Source organism: Neolamprologus brichardi, chromosome 8 (genome assembly GCF_056152115.1).
Source record: "Neolamprologus brichardi isolate AB-2024 chromosome 8, ASM5615211v1, whole genome shotgun sequence".
Lineage (NCBI taxonomy): Eukaryota > Metazoa > Chordata > Actinopteri > Cichliformes > Cichlidae > Neolamprologus > Neolamprologus brichardi.
In genome coordinates this window covers 5,741,632-5,764,990 of record NC_142111.1, presented here as the reverse complement: position 1 = coordinate 5,764,990, position 23,359 = coordinate 5,741,632, and the positions used below count along the sequence as shown (strand labels likewise).

The 23,359-nt window shown below is 38.7% G+C and overlaps 1 protein-coding gene and 1 non-coding gene across 3 annotated transcripts in view; one reads left to right on the top strand and one right to left on the bottom strand.

The window, feature by feature from the left end:
- The window catches only part of uts2r1 (urotensin 2 receptor 1), a 64,490-nt gene extending 42,072 nt beyond the window's left edge, over positions 1-22,418 (bottom strand). For both annotated transcript variants that reach the window (XM_006797010.3, XM_087845322.1), the window contains exons 1-3: positions 22,022-22,418; positions 20,171-20,886; positions 16,552-16,930 (exon numbers count right to left, since the gene is read on the bottom strand). In XM_006797010.3, the coding sequence (XP_006797073.1) occupies positions 16,553-16,930; positions 20,171-20,884 (1,092 nt within the window). In that variant the 5' untranslated portion in view covers positions 20,885-20,886; positions 22,022-22,418 and the 3' untranslated portion in view covers position 16,552. The remainder of the gene's footprint in view (positions 1-16,551; positions 16,931-20,170; positions 20,887-22,021) is intronic.
- LOC148101715 (small nucleolar RNA SNORD36) lies at positions 21,320-21,391 on the top strand. Its single transcript, XR_015719496.1, has one exon. It is a non-coding gene; the product is annotated as a small nucleolar RNA SNORD36 (small nucleolar RNA).
- Positions 22,419-23,359: the final 941 nt, after the last annotated feature.

The window sequence follows — 23,359 nt, the reverse complement described above, 5'->3', positions numbered from 1 at the left end:
GTGACGCAAACCTTCGAAGTAAAATTTGTGCTTTTAAAAAATGTTGGATTTAAATTTCCAGTTTATGTCACACTTTTTATAGTTTCACGACCAATTCAAGCAGTTTAAATGTGTTTGCAGACAAGTCAGTGTCTTCCATGTGATGACTATGTCAACATGCTAATCACCAAGCAAATCGCAAATAAGTTTTCCTTGTTAGTACACCCGTTTGTGATCAGTTTCACACCAGCGACTGCCAACAACCACTTGCAAACAGAATGTACATTTTTCCTTTGAAACAAGTGGTTGCCTGGTGGTTGCAAACTAGTTTCTAGAGCTGTTACTTAGGTATTTATTTTATCAAATCAGTTTAAGAAGTTTGACTGTTTTAAGTTGACTTTGATTTAACAAATCTGCAAACTGGCCTTTGTTAGTTCCAGCACAGCATTTACAAAGATTAAAAGACTTAAAATGTTCATTTGGAAAGCCACATCTGTGGGAGCTTATGTTTTCATTTTATCCAGATTAAAATAGACATTTATTTAAAGACATGTAAGAAATGAACTCTTTTAAAATTAGAAATATATGTATGTTGGTTTGGGCACTGACGAGTAGCCTTTTGTGTATCTTGCTGATGACTGCTCTACTGTTGTACACCAACGGTGTGTTTTTAACAGCTCTTTGTTTGTGCAGTTGGTTCTTTCCTTGCCATTTTCTTACGTTTCTCTTTAATTCAGCTGTAGTTTATTTATATTTTGAGCTTGTGAAACGTTAAAACAGGATGCAGTTTCCTTTATAACTCCAAAGACAGATGGTATTTGCTTTTGATAATGCTTCACTAAACTCTCAAAGCAAACTAAACTGCTGATGTGGGAATTAAAAACGAAGTGCCTTGTTGTTTACACTCTTATTTTGAATTAGTAATGACTGCTCTTACTTATGTTGTTTTGCGACTGCAATTTCCATTTCAACTCCTTATCTACATGTTAAGGGTTAGCAATGTGTAGCTTGTAAACTGATAACTATTAATAACAACAGCAGCAGCAGCCAGACTTATGTGTCTTAGTGTCCTGAAACACAACAAACCTTTTGAAAAACATACTTTAACAGTCCTTGTCTCTTCTAACCACACTATATTTTAATTTTCATGCAAGGCTCTGCCTTTTCCCCCTTCATTTTATTTAACTGTGGTTTTAAATTCTTACCATGTACCTCTTTTATAAGTTGATAATTTTTTTAAAGTATAGGCTTTCATTTGTACGCAGTTTTTCTATTTCTAATAACTATATTGTTTGTAGGATTGTTTGTTCTCATATACAAGCCACATTCATTCATTTATACTGTACTTTATTCTGTGCAGCAAGAATTTCTTCTACTGAAACCGTGAGATGCTCAGTGATCAGTCAGAATAATTCTTTTGAAAACCACAGTCCAGTGTCCAGGTCCATTAGAACACGTTTGCTTTTTAGTCAACTGAATGAAAAAGAACACAGTAAAGAAAGTCGTCTACCTTTTATAAGAATAGCAGAACGAAGACTTCCTGGAGAGACTAAACCCAAATGTAGTTTATGCAAGTTTATACAGACTCACTGCTGTTGAATATAATCAAACACTTATACACTTATAAAAACAGTAATATTCTGCAACACTCTATGTTGAAGAGATTTGGATTCAAGCCAGGCTTGAATGTACATCGTTCGTGCCTGTAGCTTATTGTAGGCTCTACCTCAGAATATAAAGCGCCTTGAGGCAACTATTGTTGTGATTTGGCGCTGTATAAATAAAATTGCATTGAATTGAATTGAATTACTTGAGAAAAGAAATTCTGGCTACTCTTCTCAGCGTGAGTAACTTCAGTGAATGAATAATAAACAGGTTTTAACCAAACATGCAGTTACAGACACAAACCTACAGTTTATGTCAAAGGGAGATTTCTTGTTTGTACATAAGGTTTGTTGTATTAATGTTATTCTGTCTGCTGAGCCTGCTGTGCCATTTGGAGAAGTGAAGTAGCACCATATACAGACTCTAAATATTAGTTTAATAATGATTTGGAAAAGTGTTTCTTCTACTTCGATTTATTCGTTTGTAATCATGTTATTTTTATATAGTATTTTATTTTTTGCTTATCAGTCTTTAAAATACCAACATTTGCACTATATTTCCGTAATATTTTTGTCTCTCTAATTATATCATTTTTAAACATTAAATCAAATGTTCTGATCAATTACTCAGTACTCAAGTAGCCTTTTTTACTGAATAAGTTTTTTACTTAAGTAATTTCTGGCTACCTTTTACTTTTACTTCAGTAAAACTACATTGAGGTACAGCCACTACTACTTGAGTACCATCTTTCGCTACTCTACCCACCTCTGATTATAAGTGTGAAAGAGTCTGTTGTGATGAAAAGATTTCATAGAGGTTCCAGGTTTCGCACTTTTTTGCTTAAAGCAGGTGGTTTTCTAAAAAATATCTATATATATGAAGCCTTCTGTTGAATCCTGCATATTTTTAAAGAGTGCAAAAGTGGGAGAGATATTTGATATGTAGGCTGTTGGACATTCCCGGACATCCCATTGATTGGATCGATAGTGATTTATTGCAGCAGATTAGATCCTGCAGAGTGCAGATCCCTCAGCAAACAGACACACGCAAACCTGTACACTGATCTTTGTTCCCATGGATACTGGTTCAGTTTTTCCTGGTAGCACTCACCTGTCCATCAGTGGTTAATATTCTGTTTGGATGAGGAGCTAGGAGACAGGAAGCTAAAGCAAAAGAGAGATAGACTAACTAGAAACTTAACCGCGATGTACACTTCCAGTGTTCTGATATATAACTTAGAAGGACAATTATATGGCATCTAGTAGTTAATGTTGTTTTTATATTATACCAGTGCCTTTTTTTCACTACCACAATTCACCATGTTTACCATGAAATAGGGCTAATTTGTATCTGAGGTGAGTGTGTGGGTGAGAAATCACTGTGCTGTTTCCCAGAGCGGTAACTCAAATCTCAACGCACAGACATGATAATCATAGTTTCTCATTCACTGTGACTCAAACCCCATTATTTTAAAGAAAAGCACATTTGCATTTATTTAAAACATTTACAATTGTTGCAAATGAAAACATTTTAATGAGTGTAATCATAATTTTAATGAGACATAAATTATTTATGAATTTAAATAGGAGTAAAAAAAAAAATCAAATTTTCTGCATACATCACTTCTGTTCTCCAGTGGCATATTGTGCTCTCTAATACAGGTTTATTGTATTTTTTTTTAAAATTTAAATAATAAAAGCTTTTCCAATTATGTTAGAGCCATTAAAAAACATTGTGCTGATTAAAGAAGCAATAAATTTGGTTTATAGAATGTCTGAAGCATCAGACTTTCAGGGTTCAATTATATTCTTAAAGGGCAGAAACAAAGCTTGTTTGAAGAATAAAGGGTCGATATGGAAGCTTGGCAAAAACTCAATATTCCACGCAGCACTGTGTAACGTTTGCTTCACAGACTAGCTCAAAATGAGGAAAAAAAAAAAAGCAAATTTATCAGTGTGTCTAGCTTGAAAAACAGCTTGCAGGTTCTCTGCTGGAAGCTTCATTGCATGGTAGAAACAAAACCCCAAACTGAATGTTACCAGTCATGAGGGAACGGGAGGATGTAAAGATTAAAACAATCTCACAGGAACAGAGACATAGATAGCTGCTAATTATTGCTAAGTGATGGACTAAAAAACTTTTACTCATAAACTGAAGCCAAAACTTTTTAGATGGTCTGTATCATCCATTAAGGGATAATATTAATCAGATAACCCATTAAAAATGCCCCCAAAGGCACTAATAGCATTTCCACAGTGGAAAAAAAGGTCCAGTGTGATGACTTGAAGGAGTGGCTGAGGCCTGGCAGATGCTGAGCGGCTTTATTGAACCCACAATCAACACAGCCACTCTCCGACTCGCATGGACTTAAAAAAAAACAATGTGGCAGCATGTGAACCTGCTTTTTAATGCTGTATAGTTGCACACGTTAGCATGCCTTAGTCACAAGACGAACTGTAGTTTTGTCCACGTGATATGTCAAAAAGTAGGAAGCAGACTAAATTCAATAAACACACTAAATTTATAATTATGTTGTTTTTGCATGACAAAGGTTCTTCAATTATCTCTAAAACGTGTGGACAGAAAGAAAAATGTGTTTGTTTCTAACAGTGTGTTTTTCTACCTGTGCACTTGTGCTATTCAATTCAATTCAGCTGAATCAGTTTTATTTATATAGTGCCAAATCACAACAGTTGCCTCAAGGCACTTATTGGTGCTACAATCAACTGATTTCGCGTCGGTGTTTTCCAGAAAAAGTCACGAGTGCAGTGATAAAGTACAAACTTCATCAACGACAAAAGCAACACAGAACAGTGACTCTTTGCATTTATCTGCACAAACAGCATATTAACCCACTGCTAGATCCCAGAGTGATGTTAAAGTTGAATATAAGCCAACCAAAGCCTGATACTCCACAGGTAACAGAAGCAGTGATGACCAGTCAAACCTGCATGTTTTAGCCTCCATTTATACTGGTATATGTTTTTATAGCATCGCTTTGAAGTCTCTTTAGACTGGTTTTCAACTTGGCAGTACAAGGACAAACACTGATCCTGGCCTATGCAACTATTAGCCAGAAATCAAATGATTCCCAAAATGTTAATCTGTCTAGTTAACTCTTAAGCTCTTTAATCCCAGTTGCTCCGTGTGGATATAGCGTGTGAATGTAAAGTAGACACCGCAATCCTGATGGTGGTTCTGGAGTAATAGTGAATATCACTGCACATCTGGAAAGCATTCACAGCAGTTCAGTTGTTCCACATCTTGTCATGTTACAACCTTATGCCAAAGCACATTCAGTTCATTGTCACTACAAAATTCTACACAAAATACCCCGTAATGATAAAGTCAACTCAAATTTCTTGCAAATTTAATAAAACAAAAAAACAACAACAAAAACATGAACATAAGTATTCACCGCTGTTGTTCAGTCCTTTGTTGAACCACCTTTGGCCGCAGTTGCAGCCTTAAATGTTTTTGAGTATGACTCTACAAGCTCGGTACATTTATTTTTAGGCAGTTTTTCACACTCTTTTTTGCAAAACCTCTCAAGCTCCAGCATGTTATAGTTGGAATAGTTAGTACACAGCTATTTTCAGACCTCTCCAGAGATGTTTGGTCAGGTAATAGACATTCACAGAGTGGTCCACTCTGTAGCCACTCCTTTATTAACTTAGCTGTGTGCTTAAGGTCATTGGAATTTGAAAGACTTTCAATAAACCATCTATTTTGTAATAATGCTATAACATGACAAAATGTGGAACAAGTTAAGCGCTGTGTATATTCCCCGGGCACACTGTAAAGTTTCTGTTTGGTCACTGAGTTGAATGCCAGAATGCTATGAATGTCTACTGCCTGGGGACACTACTTCTATGCAATCAATCAATTTCAGCAGCTTTAAAAATACTATTGCTCATTTTTCAAGGTCAGCATCCATCCAATGCCTGAACACAAAAACTGATGTCTCTGCAGGTCCATTTACTACTACTAAGAGATGCAGTAATACTTCATACTGACTGACGCCAATGTGGAGAGAATCGTCATGGCTCAGCAACTTCCACTGTACTGTATCACACAGTTCTTCTCACACGCTTCCCTATAGAGGAGCTAGGGGAGGCAAACGGAAACAGAAGGAGTTGAATGGGGAAACAAAAGCTAGCCGCAGTATTTGGAGGTGGTCAGTACATTAGACGTGGATTCACAGAAACTAGAGCAGGGCTTATTTTCAATGCCTTGTTGTTGAATGTGAAATTTATTGGCCACTGCTAAATTGTGTGCAGATGCCAGACACGTTTGTCCAGGGTCAGAGGATAAGTATTTACAAGCACGTGTGCTTGTAAATAGCACATACAGCTGTCCTTGGTCAGTCACACACTTCTTACACAACCCTAATTCCATAGCCTCTTCATCTTCCTCACCCAAATATCATCACACTCCTGATAATGTACAGAACATCACCAAATTCCCTAGGCTAGATTACCACAAAGACAAAGTAATCAAAACTGTAGTTTGTATATTGGTTATGTAATTCATATAAATGCAAATTCATTGGACAAATTCATTGAAGAGAAAAGTACAATAACAGCTATCACAGTTCTCATTAATTCTTAATGTGAGCTGTTTTGATGTGAGTTATTCTTTGACTTTTAAATAATTTTCTATTAAAAAGAAAAAACATACTTGACACCTTCACGGTGAACACACCTCTGGCAAAACTGTGTTTAATAGAGAAAGCAATGGAAGTCTCCTAACCTTCACAAATAAACTTTCATTTTTAATTAAGGAGCCCAATCAACATTAAGCGGAGCGAGAAAAAAAAATGCTGAGGCAGAAGGAAGAGCCTGTCTCTGTGGCTCATCCAACATTCAGGCAGGTGAGTTGCTCTCAGCAGTAACCCCAACACGATCACTGGACAGATTTTTTAACTGGCAGAAAGGGCACATTGTTTAAGCTTCTTTAGCCTGTCCACGATAGCTATGCGTCGCAACTTCCTCCTTAGCTCCACCTTTTATGTTGTTCATGATGTAATCAGTGTCCGCAATGCCAAAAAAAATTACTGCAGTTAGAAAACATCTTTTGACTAAAGCAGTCCCGATGGAAACTGGAAGGTGAAAAGGTTTCCAGAAAATTAATCTTACTGACTTCAGCAACATCTGCTTCCTCTCATTTTTTATTGTTCTAGTACCTCTAAGATTGATGACATTTCCAGCAGCCTGACCTTGCATTGCCACTATGAATATGAGAAAATGTTGATGTTAGGATTTAGATCCAAGAACCATGGTGCAACTTTAGCCTTACCTAGATACTAAAACATTACTGCTGACATCTTGATTTTTTTTTTCTTTTAACAGTTCAGTAGATACTCTACTTTCAGCCACGGCTGATTTTCCTATTTGTCCTTTGAAGACAAAACACTTGAGTCTTAATGAACATCGCACTGGACCAACAAGAACTTTCGTTCCAATCAGTCTACATATGTTTTATGGACTTGGAGAAGGAGAACACCTATCTGTGTCCCTCAGGATGTTCTGTGGAGGTTCTTCAGGAGTATTGGGTCCCTGGCTCATAATTTTGGGCCATTAAGTCCCTGTACAACCATAGTTGAGGCTCAGTTAATATTGCACCTCTCTGCTTTTTGCAAATAATGTGGATTTTGCCATTGTATTGGATTTCCAGGTCGCAAGTGGGGGCAGCTTGCAGCCAAAGAGTGACAGGAATGAGAATAGCAACTCCAAGTCCGAGGCTACAGTTTTCAGTGACAGAAGGGTGGAGTGCCCACTTATGGTTGTGGAGGAGATGATCAGAAGCAACAAGGATGCTTCAGTATGCTAGTCCGTGTGGTCAGTACAAAGTTGAGGGTGAAAATTAAGCCATCGATCTATGCTCCTACCCTCACCTACAGGCATGTGCGGTGGGGTAGAATTATATTACAGATACAAGTGACAGAAATGGGTGGCTGAAGCTCAGGAGGTAGAGCAGGTCATCTACTGATCAGAAGGTTGGTGGGGTAATCCCTTTCTATTCTGCAAATACCCTTGGGCAAGATATAAACCTTAGGTTGTTCTCCAATGCATCTATTGGAGAAAGAATGGTAGTGAATGTTAGTTAGTAAGCACTTAAAAGCATAGAAGAAAGTGAATGTGGCATTTTGCATGTTGCATGAAGTGCTTTGAGTGCTCCAGGAGAGTAGAAAAGCGGTGTATAAGAATCAATCAATTTACCAAATGAGTTAACTTATATGAACTATATCAAAGCTTCAGTTGAACAGTATAAGATTTCTCACAGATTTCTGCATTTAAATACCAAAGGCAGCAAACAGTGTTTCCAACAAACTGCTGGTTACTAAAAGAAAAAAGAAAAGGGAAAAAAGAAAACAACAGGCCACCAACCATAAATGGAGAATGAGCACAGACTTTATTGTCAACAAAATTCACTTTTTTGAGTATGTCAAAGGTTGATTTGGTTAAATTAAATTGATTACACTTTGTCCACAAAAACTTCAAACTCTCCCACAGAGAACCTTCCTTTTGTTTTCTCTTCTTGGTCAGTACTGCCATGCAGTTTCCTGAGAGACACTCACAAACATCGTAAAACCTATATTATGTTTCACACATTACAAGTAACAAGCTGCAACTGTCTCATTTGTAGATTACTCATACGTCAGCTCATTTACAACCCTAATTAGGTCTATGATGGTCATTGTGAAAAGGAAATGACTACATCTCTCTGTTCGTGAATTTAGAGAGAAGAATCATCGCAGGACCTTTTACTCACAGCTATAGCTTTTCTGACTGAAGCCTTAAAAAAAACACCCTGCTCAGTAAATCTGGCCATAAATCTTGTAATTGTCTTATTATCAATATTGCAAGAAATACAATTTTCCATCACTGTAAATAATCAAGTTTGAGGCCTAATAAACAGGTTCTCTTCTTTTTTTTTTACTGTGCCCATTTAGACTAACTCCTTTTGCAGGATCTGAAATGGGCTGAAATGTTTTCATTGGAAACTGAATGTGTAAAAATCACACATATACTGAGTAAACCATATGAGAAGGCAGCCCTTAGCAAAACTGTGGAAATATTTCAAAGCACAAAAGAGAAACGCTGAAAATAAAATGCTGCCACTTGCTGTCACCTACTGAAGTTTCTTATCAATTCCTGTGCACTTACTTTGCTAAACTCTGACTGGAATCTGGGACAGAAAAAATAAATATAACATGAGCTCTTTAGGTGCTGAATATTCTGTGAGTGTGACCCGAATCATCTGTGGAGCCAATGTTTCATCAGCTTATGACCTTTCTAAATGAGCGCTGGACCATTAACATGAACCCTGGTAAGATAAGGGAGGCAATCAATCAATCCACGTCTCTATACTGTATAATCTTGTTGAACAACAGAAGCGGGGGAGTCAGGGTGCTTATTGATCACACCAGAGACTTTCTTTGACAACACAGTCTTTACCTATTACACTCAAAGTGTCCTATCACCTGCGACCAGAGAATAGCAATTCCCATTTCCAATTCCCAGTGTGAGCCAAGTCAATGTCATCAGCTTTCAGATAAATGGCTGGGCGATCAATAAACCTTTTAGTGTCATGAAAGAAAGGAAGAGAATTAGCATCTGCATTTCTGGATGCCTTTTACAAAAGTGACCTCTGCTTGATTCAACCAAGCCATGACCACGTCCAAATGCATTTTCATTTGGCAGCTGACATTAAAGCGTTATGGGAAAGGGGCTATAAGATGATAACCGAGTTAATGAGTCGCCTATCAATAACTCTATAACATTGTCTGCTGCAGCCTGTGAGAGATGAGGATATCTTTTAAGTGGTGTTGATGTGCCCGGCTTTGGACATGGGATTAAAGTAATTATAATTAACGTTGGAACATGTCTGGTCTGACAGGGAATGATTAGGCAGCGCTGCTAGCAGTCAAGGATCTTCCTGTTTGATCTTCCAGTTCATCTGGAAAAAATGTGTGCATGGCTGTGTAGGCTATAGAGGCTGTGAACATGTGAGACCTACTAGACATATTTTATAGCTTTGATCATTTATTTAAATAACAAGCATAGCAACCAAACATATATGCATAAACAACTTTGCAACTGGTCATACAAGGCCCTTACAAAGCTGTGGTAATCATATGGTTAGCTAAGATATATGAGAAAGAAAGTCTTCTGTTTAGATTCATAACTCAGGTATCATGTGTATCACTAAAATGAGAAAATAGCGGCTCTTTCTAAAATAATGTTCACCATATTTTTAGTTTAGTTTAGTTTGTTAGCATTAAACCAAATAACCAGTACTCTAGTGTCTAAATAGTTCTAATGCCCATATGAAAAAAGTTGCATCAAGTACAAGAATGTTAACTCATTAAGCATCACTGAGGTTGAAGACATGTTTCTAAATGAATTCCAACTTAGAACAAAACTAGCTTTCAGGATTCGTTTAGCCGACTCCTCGTGTCTGCTTCAGTCCTTAGACAGCATCAAAGATGGACGTGACTATCGCGACGTCATTGGTGGTTTGTGTAGTTCTTCATGGGTGGCTGTAGCTCAGGTGGCAGAGCAGGTCAGCCACTAATCAGAAGGTCAGTGGTTCGATCTCAGGCTGCCTCCTGGCTGCATGCCAAATATCCTTGGGCAAGATACTAACCCCATGTTTGCCTACTGGTGGTGGTCAGAGGGCCCGGTGGCACCAGTGTTCGGCAGCCTCACCTCTGTCAGTGCGCCCCAGGGTGGCTGTGGCTACAATGTAGCTTGCCATCGCCTGTGTGTGAATGGGTGAATGACTGACTGTAGTGTGAAGCGCTTTGGGGTCCTTAGGGACTAGAAAAGCGCTATACAAATGCAGGCCATTTACCATTTACCATTCTTCATGTCTCTAGCGTTTTCGCTGCTATTTTGGTTTACAAAACAAATGGATCCAGAGAAGGCGAGTCTGACAATAACACCAACTAGCAATGCCAGTGACTTGTCTGCCACAAGTCATTAGCCACAATTTCTTATTCAGCATGACCTGAAATGAGTAACTGATCCTGTAATAGGAAAATATTTACATAGATCAAAGCAGAAAGGTTTTTTTTGTAGACTTCTAATGACTTGACGCCTCCTGAGTGAGGTGTTCTGGGAATGTCCTACCGAGAGGAGGCACCGGGGCAGACCCATGACATGCTAGAGAGATTATATCTCTCGGCTGGCCTGGGACAAGCTGGAGGAGGTGGCTGGGGAGAGGGAGGTCTGGGCTTCTATGCTTGGGACTACTGCCCCCGTGACCCGGCTCCGGATAAGCGGAAGAAAAATGGATGGATGGACTTCTAATGACCAGAAGTGTTTTTGCAACCACAGCTATTGCCAGCTCGAGACGTTGAGGTAGAATTCAGGTTTAAGGCACTTCCCAGAAGCTACTACAAGTTTGTTTTAGGCATGTAGCTTAAAGCTACGTTAGCTATGACTAACATGACACAGTTGAATAAGAAAGAACATCTGGTTTTCTACACTGATTTTTAATTTGTGAATGAGTGAAATTGACAGTTCTGACTATGGCAAATATAAGAGAAAACGCTAAATCGTACTTTTTCAATAAGTGCACACGTTAAAGTAAATTGGACTCTGACGTTAAGAAGAGTTCTCAAAAATGATTATTTTATTGTAATGTGCAAAATTTGCACATAAACTAATGGTAGGTAAATAGTTTGGTGCACAATATTTAAAGCTGAAAGTGCCTGAAACCACAGGGCAAAAACTTTGGGAGTATAAAATATGTATTAGCTGTGTTGTTCTGAGACACAACATTTTGTGCAAAGACAGATATTTGAATAATTAACTACAAAATTTGATCTGAGCTTACTTACAATATAATATGATTCGCCATTGTCAGTGAACTATTAAAGCTTCACAATAATCAAGCAAAAGTGTGTTGAGATATATTAAATGACGTCTCTAACTGGAGATAATTTGCCACAGAAAGCATAAAAGCATACTCATGAAACTTTATTACATAATGATGCAATGTTTCAGACGAGATCAAAGTGGCAGGCTCTCACGCAGACCTGAATTTCCATTTACAGAGTGGTAGGAGCCCTGAATGAGATTTTATCAACAATTACAACTTTAATTCAGGAGTCTCTGTTTTCCCTTTGCTTTATTTGTTTTCCTTTGCCTTAATCCCCCCCTAAATAACTCACACTCACTCAGAAGACTTTTCCTGGGACCAAACATATATATATAATATACTATATAATATATATATATATATATATATATATATATATATATATATATATATATAACATATAAAATCACTGAAAGACAGTGCTTTAAAAGTAATGACTAATTTATTGGAGGCAATTGTCTGTTTTTGTGTATGAATTATTTACTTTTTATGTTCAAGGACCGACAGTCATTACTGCAAAATCATTCATGCATATTCCCACATCCCTTGCTGACTAATTTCCTCTGCTTATCTGGAAGGAAAAGGGCAAGCATTTAGACCTGCCACTGCAATAATGACATTTTAGTGTATTTTTAGAGCATGCTACAGAAAGCTGCTGTTCAAAATCATATGATGTACACACAAAATATGTGAATGTATAATGTTGTTGTATATATGTATATAAAAAAGAAGAGACTACCGTTTCTTTTCTCTTTATAGCCATTCATCTTTTACAGTACAAGTATAGAATAATTCAGTTTGTCAAGGACGAGGTTCCATATGGTTATGCACTGACTGTTAAACCATTGCCCTGTTTAACAACAAAACCCTACAGGATACATTTTCCACACTAAGTGCATAAAAATCCCAGTTTCCTCCTATTTCTGGCCTAAGCTGCAATAAACATGCTTCTACGAGGACGCATTAGGAGTTAGAGCACTTTGACACAGCCTGCCAGGCAGCTGTCACCATGTACAACCTTTAATGGAGGGAAAAAATTATCCATTACCTTCACATTTAGTACAAAAACGTATCAGGTAGCACTTGTGCAATGTCAAGGGGCCATTTTCCAAAAAGTTGCTTTGGCCAACCGAAGACGTATGTGGACGCTAATAAAAAGTAAAGTTACAAGTTTAAAAAAAAATTAACAGACGCAATGAGCTCATTTGTTACAAATTTGTCTCTCAGAAGGTGTTTAAGTCTCACTGGGCCAGCCTTCTGCTGGAAACATGCAGCACGTTTCATTAGTCAGGAGTGTGAAGCAGCCTTTGGGTGTAGGGAGGGGAAGATGCCACTATGCAATAGTTGAATGATTGAGATAAATTAAATATTTTTTTCTTTGACAGCTAAGTATCTATCCTGAAATTTTTTTTTTTCTTTGTGAGAGTTGCGCAAAGTATATTGCTGTTTTACAGTCAAAGAATCCTGGCACATCCACAATTAATTCCAATCTACAATAACATGATATAAAGTCAATCCACTTGGTGATAGGGGTCCAAGTGCCTTTTTCCCCCCTTGGCAAAGTTTATAATAGCTTTTAAACCCCCCTGTGTTTCTTCAGGGAATGTAAGCTGTTCAAATGGCATTATAATTAAAAGTTCATTCTCAAAACAGCAATTTAATATATTTTGCTGATTGCTGAAGTGTCAGGGGATGTTGTGATTGCCTCTGAGAGGGCCAGCGCTTAGAGCCACCTTAAGACACACATGTATTTTCTGTATGTAACACAAGTAATAGACTGTTTAGAAAATAAAAAACTTTAAGCATGTGCCAGGTTAGAATTAGCCAGTGATGCTTAATGCTAACCTAGCTAACCTAGCGAACCGGCAACCTTCCGATTACAAGGCGGACTCCCAACTCTTGAGCCACGATCGCCCCGTGGCTCAAGAGTTGGGAGTATACGGCAACACACAGACGATTATATGTTATAGACTGTTTAGAAAATGAGAACTTTAATTATCTGCCAGTTTAGCATTAGCCAGTGCTAAATGCTAACTTAGCATCTTAGCTAGTATTTACTAGCATGCGTGTTTACTGTAGGCTTGTGTGTACAATACAACATATCCATATTTTTCTGTATTTTTTGGTCCTACAGTAGTATAGGGCAACACATGGACAATTGTACTGTTTTTGTTTTGTTTTGTTATACTTTTAGCAATTTAAACCTATTTTCTGTTTCAAATCATGTTTGTCAAGTATTCTACCTGAATATTCTTATCATGAGTAGAGTTTCAATTGACCATAAGACAGTATAAGATGATTTCCTTCTAACCATAAGCCAGCCCAGACTACCATGCATGTCATTCACATTAGGTGTTCCAGCATAAATCCAAAATAAATGGAAACTTGTACACCCAAATCTTGTTTTTTTACATCATTAAAGATGATTGCTGTACAATCATCACACCCTGGAAGAAGAACAGTTCAAAGAAAACTTTAAAACCCTCAAATTACCATGACATTCATGCCCATGATGAGTGGCTGTAAACCACAACTGTATACACATGAAAGCCTTACTTTGATGGTAGTGGTTAGGGCATTAGAGAAGAATAATATGTGCATGCATATGTGTGGTGTGCAAGCACTAATATGGAGTTGTATTCTCTCTGTGAATTATGGTGGGCGTCACTCAGCACATTGTTTTCCAAGAGTGGTAATATAAGACACACTGCTACTCTCATTCACAAACCACCAAGTAATCAAAAGTAAAGCCCTACCAATATATTAGCTGCTCGTAAATATTGGATTTTCCTGCTATTTGTCATTTTGTGGAAAGAAAGAATCGGGATGTTATTGTGAAACATAAATGAGATTTGTTTCATTAGTAAATGTATGAAGATAAAAGCTGAGCTGAGCTGCTCAGCTGTGATATCCTGTCATGTCAGTCTGGACTTGGATATGATCTGCATTATAACTGCAATGCAATCAGTTATTTCTATAGAAAATAATCTGTAAAAGAACAGCAAGTTTTGCATTGTACATCAGCTGGCTACACCCATAGCAATCATTCCAAAGCTCTTATTGCCAAGTTAGTGTTTGTGTGTCCTGGCACCTCCACCTTTTCTAATCCTCGCGCCCCCCTTCCCCTGAGTTCATCCTCTGTTTCCCTCTGCTGCACTGTCGCCATTTCTCCAGCTTCCTCTGTAACAAATAGTTGTAACCAAAATTTTCAGAAGTCAAAAATAGGATATTCAAGTACTCCAGAGTTACTGTTAGGGTACTTTATATCATCAGGGGTGACTTAGACTCCACGATGTATGACTTATGTAAACTTTTGCTAACAATTTTATTTATAATAATAATAATAGATTGCATTTATATAGCGCTTTTCGAGACCACTATTCATTCACTCTCACATTCACACACTGGTGCAGGCAAACCACAGTTGTAGCCACAGTTGCCCTGGGGCAGACTGACAGAAGCGAAGCTGCCATATCGCGCCATCAGCCCCTCTGGCCATCAAAAAAAAAAAAAAAAGCAATAGTGCTATTTCAGAAATACCATCTACCTCTGCCCTTGACCTTCAGGTCAAGGTCACTGAGATTCAAATTTGTCAGAGATTTTTAGTAGATATGGCTATGGCAGGGGTGGCCAACTCCAGGCCTCGAGAGCCGGTGTCCTGCAGGCTTTAGATAACACCCTGGGTCAACACACCAGAATCAAATGATTAGTTCATTACCAGGCATCTGGAGAACTTCAAGAAATGTTGAGGGGGTAATTTAGCCCTTTAAATCAGCTGTGATGGATCAAGGACACATTTAAATCCTGCAGGACATCGGCTCTGGAGGCCTGGAGTTGGCCATCCCTAGCCAATGGTATCAATGAAACTCCTTCGTCATGGACAAGCTTGGGTCATCGCACCACCTGCCCAGCAGGTTGACAACAATACTCCATCAGCCTTTTATATCAAATTATTGACATTTGTCAAAGCCCACAGTGAGGCTATAGTGAAACAGACCTCTCTTCCAATTCATGACATACAGATACTTGATCATGCCCCTTTACATCACATTTAAATGCACTGGGCATCGCAGGCACAGTCATGGTAAATGTTATGAAAGAGCATATGAATCTTTCACCACAGCTTCTGACAAAATATTAGTGTGAGTGAGTTGTAACCTGTTAGTCCATGTAGATTTCAAATAACTATAACAACTTGGGACTTACTAAGAATTCATTATTCATGATTACTGATGTTTTACCAGCTTTCTAACTTTTCCGTATAAGATGTTATCTCCGTGCCTGAGAAATAAGAATACTAGTCTGCATGTCACATCAGCATACAGAGCTCTGTCAATGCAATCAGTGAAGAGTAAAATGTCCAATACACACATTGCGACAACAGTAAAACAAAGCAGTTATGTTAATGATATCTGTGAGTCAGACATGACGCCTGTCAGGTCCATTTAGTTGTCGACTTTTTTAAGATGTTTGGTTTGGCAATTTTGATTTGGCTCTTAGATTGTTTATTGGTACATTTCAGTCCCTATGAAAAGTTTTGTGACAACACCCACAATCTCTGTACTACTGATAAATAGTTTCCTTCCCACGCCGACTGTGAGCCAACAATAATGACTGGGATGTTGGCTCAAAGACTGAGATGATTGTGAACAATTACCTGGGAAAACGATTGCTTAATATTGATTTGCTTTATTCTACTTAGAAAGCTCCTTTTCTCAGCTGTGTTGTCTGTACCATTGGTGTTTGTAGTCCAAAATGATGGCAGTGCTAATATAGATCAATCAAGCAACAATTATCAAAAAAGTGCGACAGTTTTGATGCTGTGCATACCAGCAAGTAGGAATTCTGAGAACATGAATAGACGTGTTCAGCGCTATCTGCAATCACATAACTCAGTCTTTCCTGTTATAGAAAACCCCAACAAAGCCACCAACTCTAAAGCATGCAATGACTCTCATTTTGCTGATGCCTAATTGCCAGAAATGATGAAAGCACAAAGCTGTACTTAAGGAACGTCTTGTCTTGTTCTCTTATCAGTTAAAATTTTAGGAATGTTAGAGAAAAAGCTGCTCCTACCTCACAAACTGCTGTTATGAGCTCGTAGTGATGCCGTGTGCGTGAGCATGAAGCTCTCAGTGCACTGCTGACTGCTGGCAGATGGCGATCTGCGCGGTGAACGTTGAAAACGACGACTCCTGTTGAAGTAGTTGCCAGTTGTCCACAAGCGCTTGTTCTTCCTCAGATACTCCTTGTAGTTCTTGGTGAGCAATGTGTAGAGGAACGGGTTGATGCAGCTGTTGGAGTACGTCAGGCATGTGGTCAGGTAGTTGATGTTACGTTTGGCTTTGGTGGAGAGAGGCAACGAGGGGTGAAACTGACCCAGCAGTTGCCAGATCCAGAAGGGCAGGAAGCATGCCCAGAAGAGGAGCACGATTGTAAAGATCAAGTAGAGCACCTTCAAGGACATAAGAGCACAAAGAGGTGCCATCAGAGAGACTCAGATTTCACTTGGTGGGACACCTGATATTGGGATGTAAAATGCCAAGCTAATGTTAATGCATACATGCCAACCCTCCCGAATCCCGAATTTCAGTGTCCCTCCCGAAAATCTCCTGAATTTCTCCCGATTTTTCACCCAGACAACAAAATTGAAAAACCATATCCCAGAATTCAAAGCGTGGCCCAGCCAATTCCAGTTTCCAACAATGGCGGCAGCTACTTAGTTTTAATATTAATCTTATTACTCTTTCTGGGTCGCAAAATAAACTTTTAACATATTTTCAGGCGAGAATGTAGCTGTGTAAGCTTCAAATATCTGAGCCGGCGAGAACAGCAAACCCCCGCGGTCTTTCACTACTCAGGTTAAACATGATAAGTCATTTAGATAACTTAAAAATGTTATTGTTCGTGAGTAAATCGGTTTGGCTGAGATTAAAGTTATTAGATTAGATTAGATTGAATAAAACTTCATTAATCCCTCAGGAGGATTCGTCCGGAGTTTTCACACAACTGAATAAACGTCAAACAGAAAACTGATTAAACAGAAGTGTGAGACAGTCGAAAATTTACACCAGCATCCGGTTATATTTTAGATAGCAAGGAGCAGACGGCTGAGTTTCACTCCACCGAGAGAGCTCGTGGCGTAATTCTGACCGTCCAGTTTCATAGTCGCTCACTTCCAGCCTACCTGGCTTTCGGAGGACCCGGCCCACTTAGACCGCGAAGGCCGGGTCCTCAGGTGGACACAGCCTCTGAATTTGGACACCCCAGCTGTTTCCGACCAGACAATAATAATGGTAACATTTAACTTATTTTATCCGATAAATAAACATTGTAAAATTCAAGGTTTTTGTATATATATAAATATATATATATTAGTGTATATGTTAACACCCCCTCCCCCGGATGGTTGGGTGGTTGGGTGGTATGGATGGATGGATGGCAAACATAATGGGCAATACAATGTGCAGACTTAAGGTCTTCCACACCAACTTGACAAACATCACAATAACGTGCTATAGCAACATATATTGCACTAACTTTTATTTGCTGTAAAATTGTAGCAAGACCATAGTAATCTATTAATACTGTTCATAACCAAACATCTGCTTCTTTAATGTGATGCCTCATGTGGTGCTGCTAGGTCAAAAGACTTCAGGTAAATGTCACTATATCTTGGCTATTTTGTAGAAGGTCCTCTGCACTAAGAAAAAAGACATTTCAGTCATATCACTTTAGCCAAGTGATATGACTTAACCCAAACCCTACAAAACCCCTATAATATAGGCAAAACCAGCTTTTGTGGATAGAGTGTAAATAGTTTTTGAGTTGCATCAGTTATCAGAATGATTTGTTCCCTAAGTGATAAGACTTTGGAGGACAATTTAATAAAAATTACATATTTTGATTGGGTTAAAGGTCATTATTAATGATGAGTTAGTCATCAGAGGGTAAATAAGCTACCAACCCATTTCTGGTTATAGGTATGGTTACGATTATGTTAACATAAGTCGGATTATGATTTTCACCTATTTGGCATACTTAAACAAAAAACGTATTACAGAAAGGGAAAACGCATGCATAAGATGTTTTGGCGACTTTAGCAAGTGTTTACAACTCAAATCAGTCGTGCACTGTAATATCTATACTTTTTTCATCAGGAAATCTGGTTGTCCCCAGATCTTTAATAGTGTCCCTACACAGTAACTCGTCTAAGGTATTGTATGGAAGCCAATGTTAACTCATTAATCCTTTCAGTAACTTCCTATAGACTTTGGTTGTGTTGTGTTTCTTGTACTCTTGTGTGACTTTAGCAACTATTGCAAACTATTTCCCTGTGGGGAATACTGACGTAATTTTTTCTCATTTCTTGGTGCAGCATGATAACAGCAAGAGGTTCACAGTGAAGCACAGCCCTGGTAGGGAAGGACAGAATTGTTAGGATATCAAATAGTAGCAATTTTAAAGGTAGGGCAGTCTATATTTTCCCTTGCACTTCAAGATTCTCACCCTTAAATGCAAGTGATGGGTTACATTTAAGCGCGTCGGGAGAGAATAAAACCATCTTAAGCCCTGCTATGAAACAAAATAGAATGTGCATCAGACAAACACTGCATAAAGTACTTCTTGTTTAGTAGTGGAATATCTATGGAAGTTTGTACAGCATCACTGTGTCTAACTTCAGACATATTCATTAGGTTGGTGTTGATGGATGTGTTCATCTCCTGCTGAGCTGAAAACTGGGTAAGATGCAAGAGACGAGGTCGAGGGTGAGGCAGCTCACCAAAAAAGGAGAACTGAGATCGAGTTGGAGAGTCTGTGTGAAAATAACTGAAGAATTTTTAAGATATTATGTGATGCTCTCTTATTGATATAGTTGTTTCAGAGTATTGTACATAGCTTGGCCTAAGAGTAAGATTTATTTTTTCCATTCCAGCTTTTATATATGTGGATGTGCTTGGCTGAAAAAAATAATGAGCAGATAAATCTAGAACATTATAATTATTTGTAGACTAATAAAGAGTTTATCTAATAATAAACATTTGATACAAATAGTGTAGTAGTTGCACGCGCCATTTCTCTATGGTTTTTGTTCTTAAACTAAAGTTGTGTAATTATAATTACATATTCTTAGTTATGTAACATACTAATACAGGATCTTTAATAGTAATGGAGTGGTATTAATGCTATTAGTATGTCACATTAGCATTTTTACTTGCTCAAAGTCCTTGAATATGTCTTCCAACATTGTATAAAATATTGACGAAAGGGATGAGGCCAATATTAACCAAGCGGCTACTTAATCTTCCCAAGGTCTTTACCTTTCCAAGGTAAAGACCTTGGGAAGATTTATAAAAATGCTTTCCATTTTTATAAATGGAAAGCATTTATTGGCACTTGGCCAACTTGGCAACCAGTCAGTCATGACATTGACTTTTCTCTAACAACCGGTGGTTACCAGGCAGTCACCAACCAGTCTCTAAACCTGTGTGACAAGGGCTTTAAATCTGTGGGAAACACTGTATTGCCCTTTTGTTTCCAGGAAGAAATGTGGCTTTGAATAGAATTGGCATAGATAGCTGAGTAGTGGCATTTAAATCAATCCACACAAAAGGATTTGATAAGTGGTAAGAAAGTAAGTGCAATGATAAAGCAAAATAGTCACATTAAACACATTAATTTGTGCTTAACTTACCTTTTGATTTGGTAATTTTTTGGTCTGCTTGAATGTCTCCGTCTGTGAAATCCAATAAGTGCGTGCAAGCTGGATGTAAAGATAGCCAATAATCAGTCCTGGAGCGACAATGCTAGTGCAAAACAGGAAGGAGATGTAAATCTTGTAGGAGAGCGGTGACAAAGTGGACTGACACATAGGCTTGGTGCCCACTGCCATCAGTTGAATTCTCACGATCATCGGTAGGGTGAGGATTAGAGAAGCTACCCAGACAAGTAGGGCAATAGCTTTCCGATAACTTTTCGATCGTTTCACTGTGTCGAGTGGCTTGAGCACTGCAAAGTAGCGTTCTGTACTCATGATTGTCAGAGTAAAGATGCTTGCGTGCATAGTCAGGAAGTCCATGCTTATCAGAATCCGACACCCTGCATCTCCAAAGTACCATCCCTTCAGGAAGTGTGTGCAGACTACGAAGGGGATGGTGAGAAGATACAGCAGATCTGCTAAAGCTAAGTTTATGATGTAGATGTACATGGAGGCTGCAGACCTCATGGACTGGCACATCACCACCAGGGTGTAGATGTTCCCGGAGACTCCAATGAGACACATGATGGAGAGGATGGTTCCAATGGTAAAGGTGGCGGCTGTATCTTCAAGTGAGTTCAGAGGAGGGTCAGTTGCATTGCCGTCTCTTTCCACCAGGACTCGCACAGGCTCCATGGACACTGTTGTCATGTCTGGATGCAAGAGAAACGTATGGGAACAGGGAAATGATATATTAGCTCTCCAATATAGCCAATGCATGGAAGCTATTTTAATGAAGTGGATCTTTGGGGGATTTTTAAACAGATTGCTAAAGTGTTAAAAAGACTATACTGGCATATTTTCTGCAAGCTATCATCTCCATTTTGAAAAAACACGCCAATAGGTAGAGATCTAAACCATCTCTCGCTCTGAGTCTCTGACTCATTGCATATTTACAGAGGTGGATACCAAAAAGTGTCAAAACTGCTAAACAAAAGGTTAAATTTCTGTCTGACTAAAGTTTAATCTGATTAATAAAAATTACCACAGCAGTGTTTTAGTAAGACCAAGTTGGTCAAGAACTGAGGCGTTACCCTAAGTTTTGAAACTGTAGTACTAATGTTTAGATTCAGTCTGCACACTGTGACTCAAATGATGCAGAAAATCTGACACTGAAATAATCTTTGATGGAAATTAGCGCTCTTGTTATTGAGTGTTATCTCTCTGATTAACGTTAGCACAATCTTAAACTCTGGTGACAAAAATGTGTCATAATTCTCTGCAAGTTTTAAATGGGAAGAAGTTCGTTTTTCAGAATTATTACTTGTGTGCTGACCTTAAAGTAAACATATGGTGAGTTTCTAACCTGGTCAGTTGATTACACATTGAGGTCTAGGCTGGAACCATGAATCTTAGTTTCTAAAGAAAATTTTGCTTATTCCCATTTGATTACCGCACAACTTAAGAAAAAGAGTCTCATGAACATTGCACAACTGAAAAATTATCCAAGTCATTTCTCAGAAGTAAAACTACAGCTAAATGTATCAGAGTTGATCCAGTTGTTGCACTGATGTCTTTACTGAGTCATAGACATCTTCTTGTCAAGATTAATGCTCACCTGTCAAAATTCAGACAGAAATCACTAAGAAGTAATTTCTCCGTTGTGACTTAAGTAGTGCCAAAAAGCACCAGGGGCAGAGATGAAGTCAGGCTGGGCTTATATTACATTTTAGCCTTCAGTAATAGAATTTCCTGGCAAGCTCAGAAATGAACAGCAGTTCCTACTACATGCATGTAAATGTACAATTACAAATCTATTTGGGAAATAAAGTGAACTGGCTGACTTACCTGGGCTGCCTTACTGGACAGAAGAGGTTCAACACTCAGCTGTGGTTCCACCGGCCATGCTCTGTCAAACTTCACACTTGCTGGACAAATTTCACACTCCATAAAAGTCCCCACAGAGTGTAGAAAGGAAACCCACAGGTGGAGCACAGGAAAAGAAATTTATATCCAGGAGTCCTGAAGGAGGAAAATGACCTAAATGAGTCATTGACTACAACAAAAACCCTTCCACTGTTGACTCGTCTCTCGACAGCAAATCAACCAATCTAACGTGTCTTGATTCAAGAGAAAGTGCACTGATAGCAGCCTTAAAAGTTCTCTCCTATTCCCTTCACTCTTTGTGCACCTTTGCAGCATCCACGTACAGGATGTCAGCATCGGCAGAATCGGGAGAGAGAGAGAGAGAGACAGACAGACAGACAGACAGAGAGAGAGAGAGAGAAAGGGGGGGGGGGGGGGGGGGGAAGAAAGCATCAGTGAAACAATCACAGAAGTGAGGATCACATTCAGCTACAGCTGGCTATGGAGAATCCTCTGTTTGACTGAGAGAGAGAGTGTGAGTGCCAGAGGTAGAGAGGGCAGAGCAAAAGCAGGGAGAAAGGGGGGGAGGGAAACAGAGCTATCAGTGAGGTACTCTCGCTGAGAAGCCTGAAAGTGGGAGGGAGAAGACGCAGAGAACGGACAGCAGAGAGGTATGCAGGAAATGCATTCTGCTCTCTCTCCTTCTCTCTTTCACTCTGTAACCCCTGTGCCCTCTATTTCCATGTGACAGGGGCGTGTGCAACAAACTGATATGCAATAACAGGACTTGAGACACACTCGCGTGACAGCCTCACAGAAACACAAAAAAACATGCAGTAAATAAAAGATATACAGCAACGGCAATTTGTTAGATTGTGTTTGTTATTTTAACTGAATGGTTACAGAGTCAGCGTCAACTACCACTGCAGCAATTTGCCTAAGCATAGTCATCAGACTGCTGCAGAGAAGCTGATATAAATTAAACAGCGTTGTTGGCTTTCTGTCACTGCTACATGCTGAATATGGACTACATGTTAATACAACTGCATGTCAGGTCAAAGACGTGTAGTTCCCCCTTTTTACCTAGAAGAACAATTGTAAAATTACAGTGTATAAAATTTTACCACTAGGTGTCAGTAAATTGCAGTCAGCTGAATTTACCCCCACCATTTAGCCTGTATAATACTAGCTACGGTGACCACTGCAGGACAAAAAAGGTCTGGCTGCCATTCATCTGTAGTGAGTGTTTGCTGTCAGTTAGCTGTCTATCCTCGTCTATTTTCTGTAGGGAAGACAGTAAAACTTTGTGAAAAGAGTCTG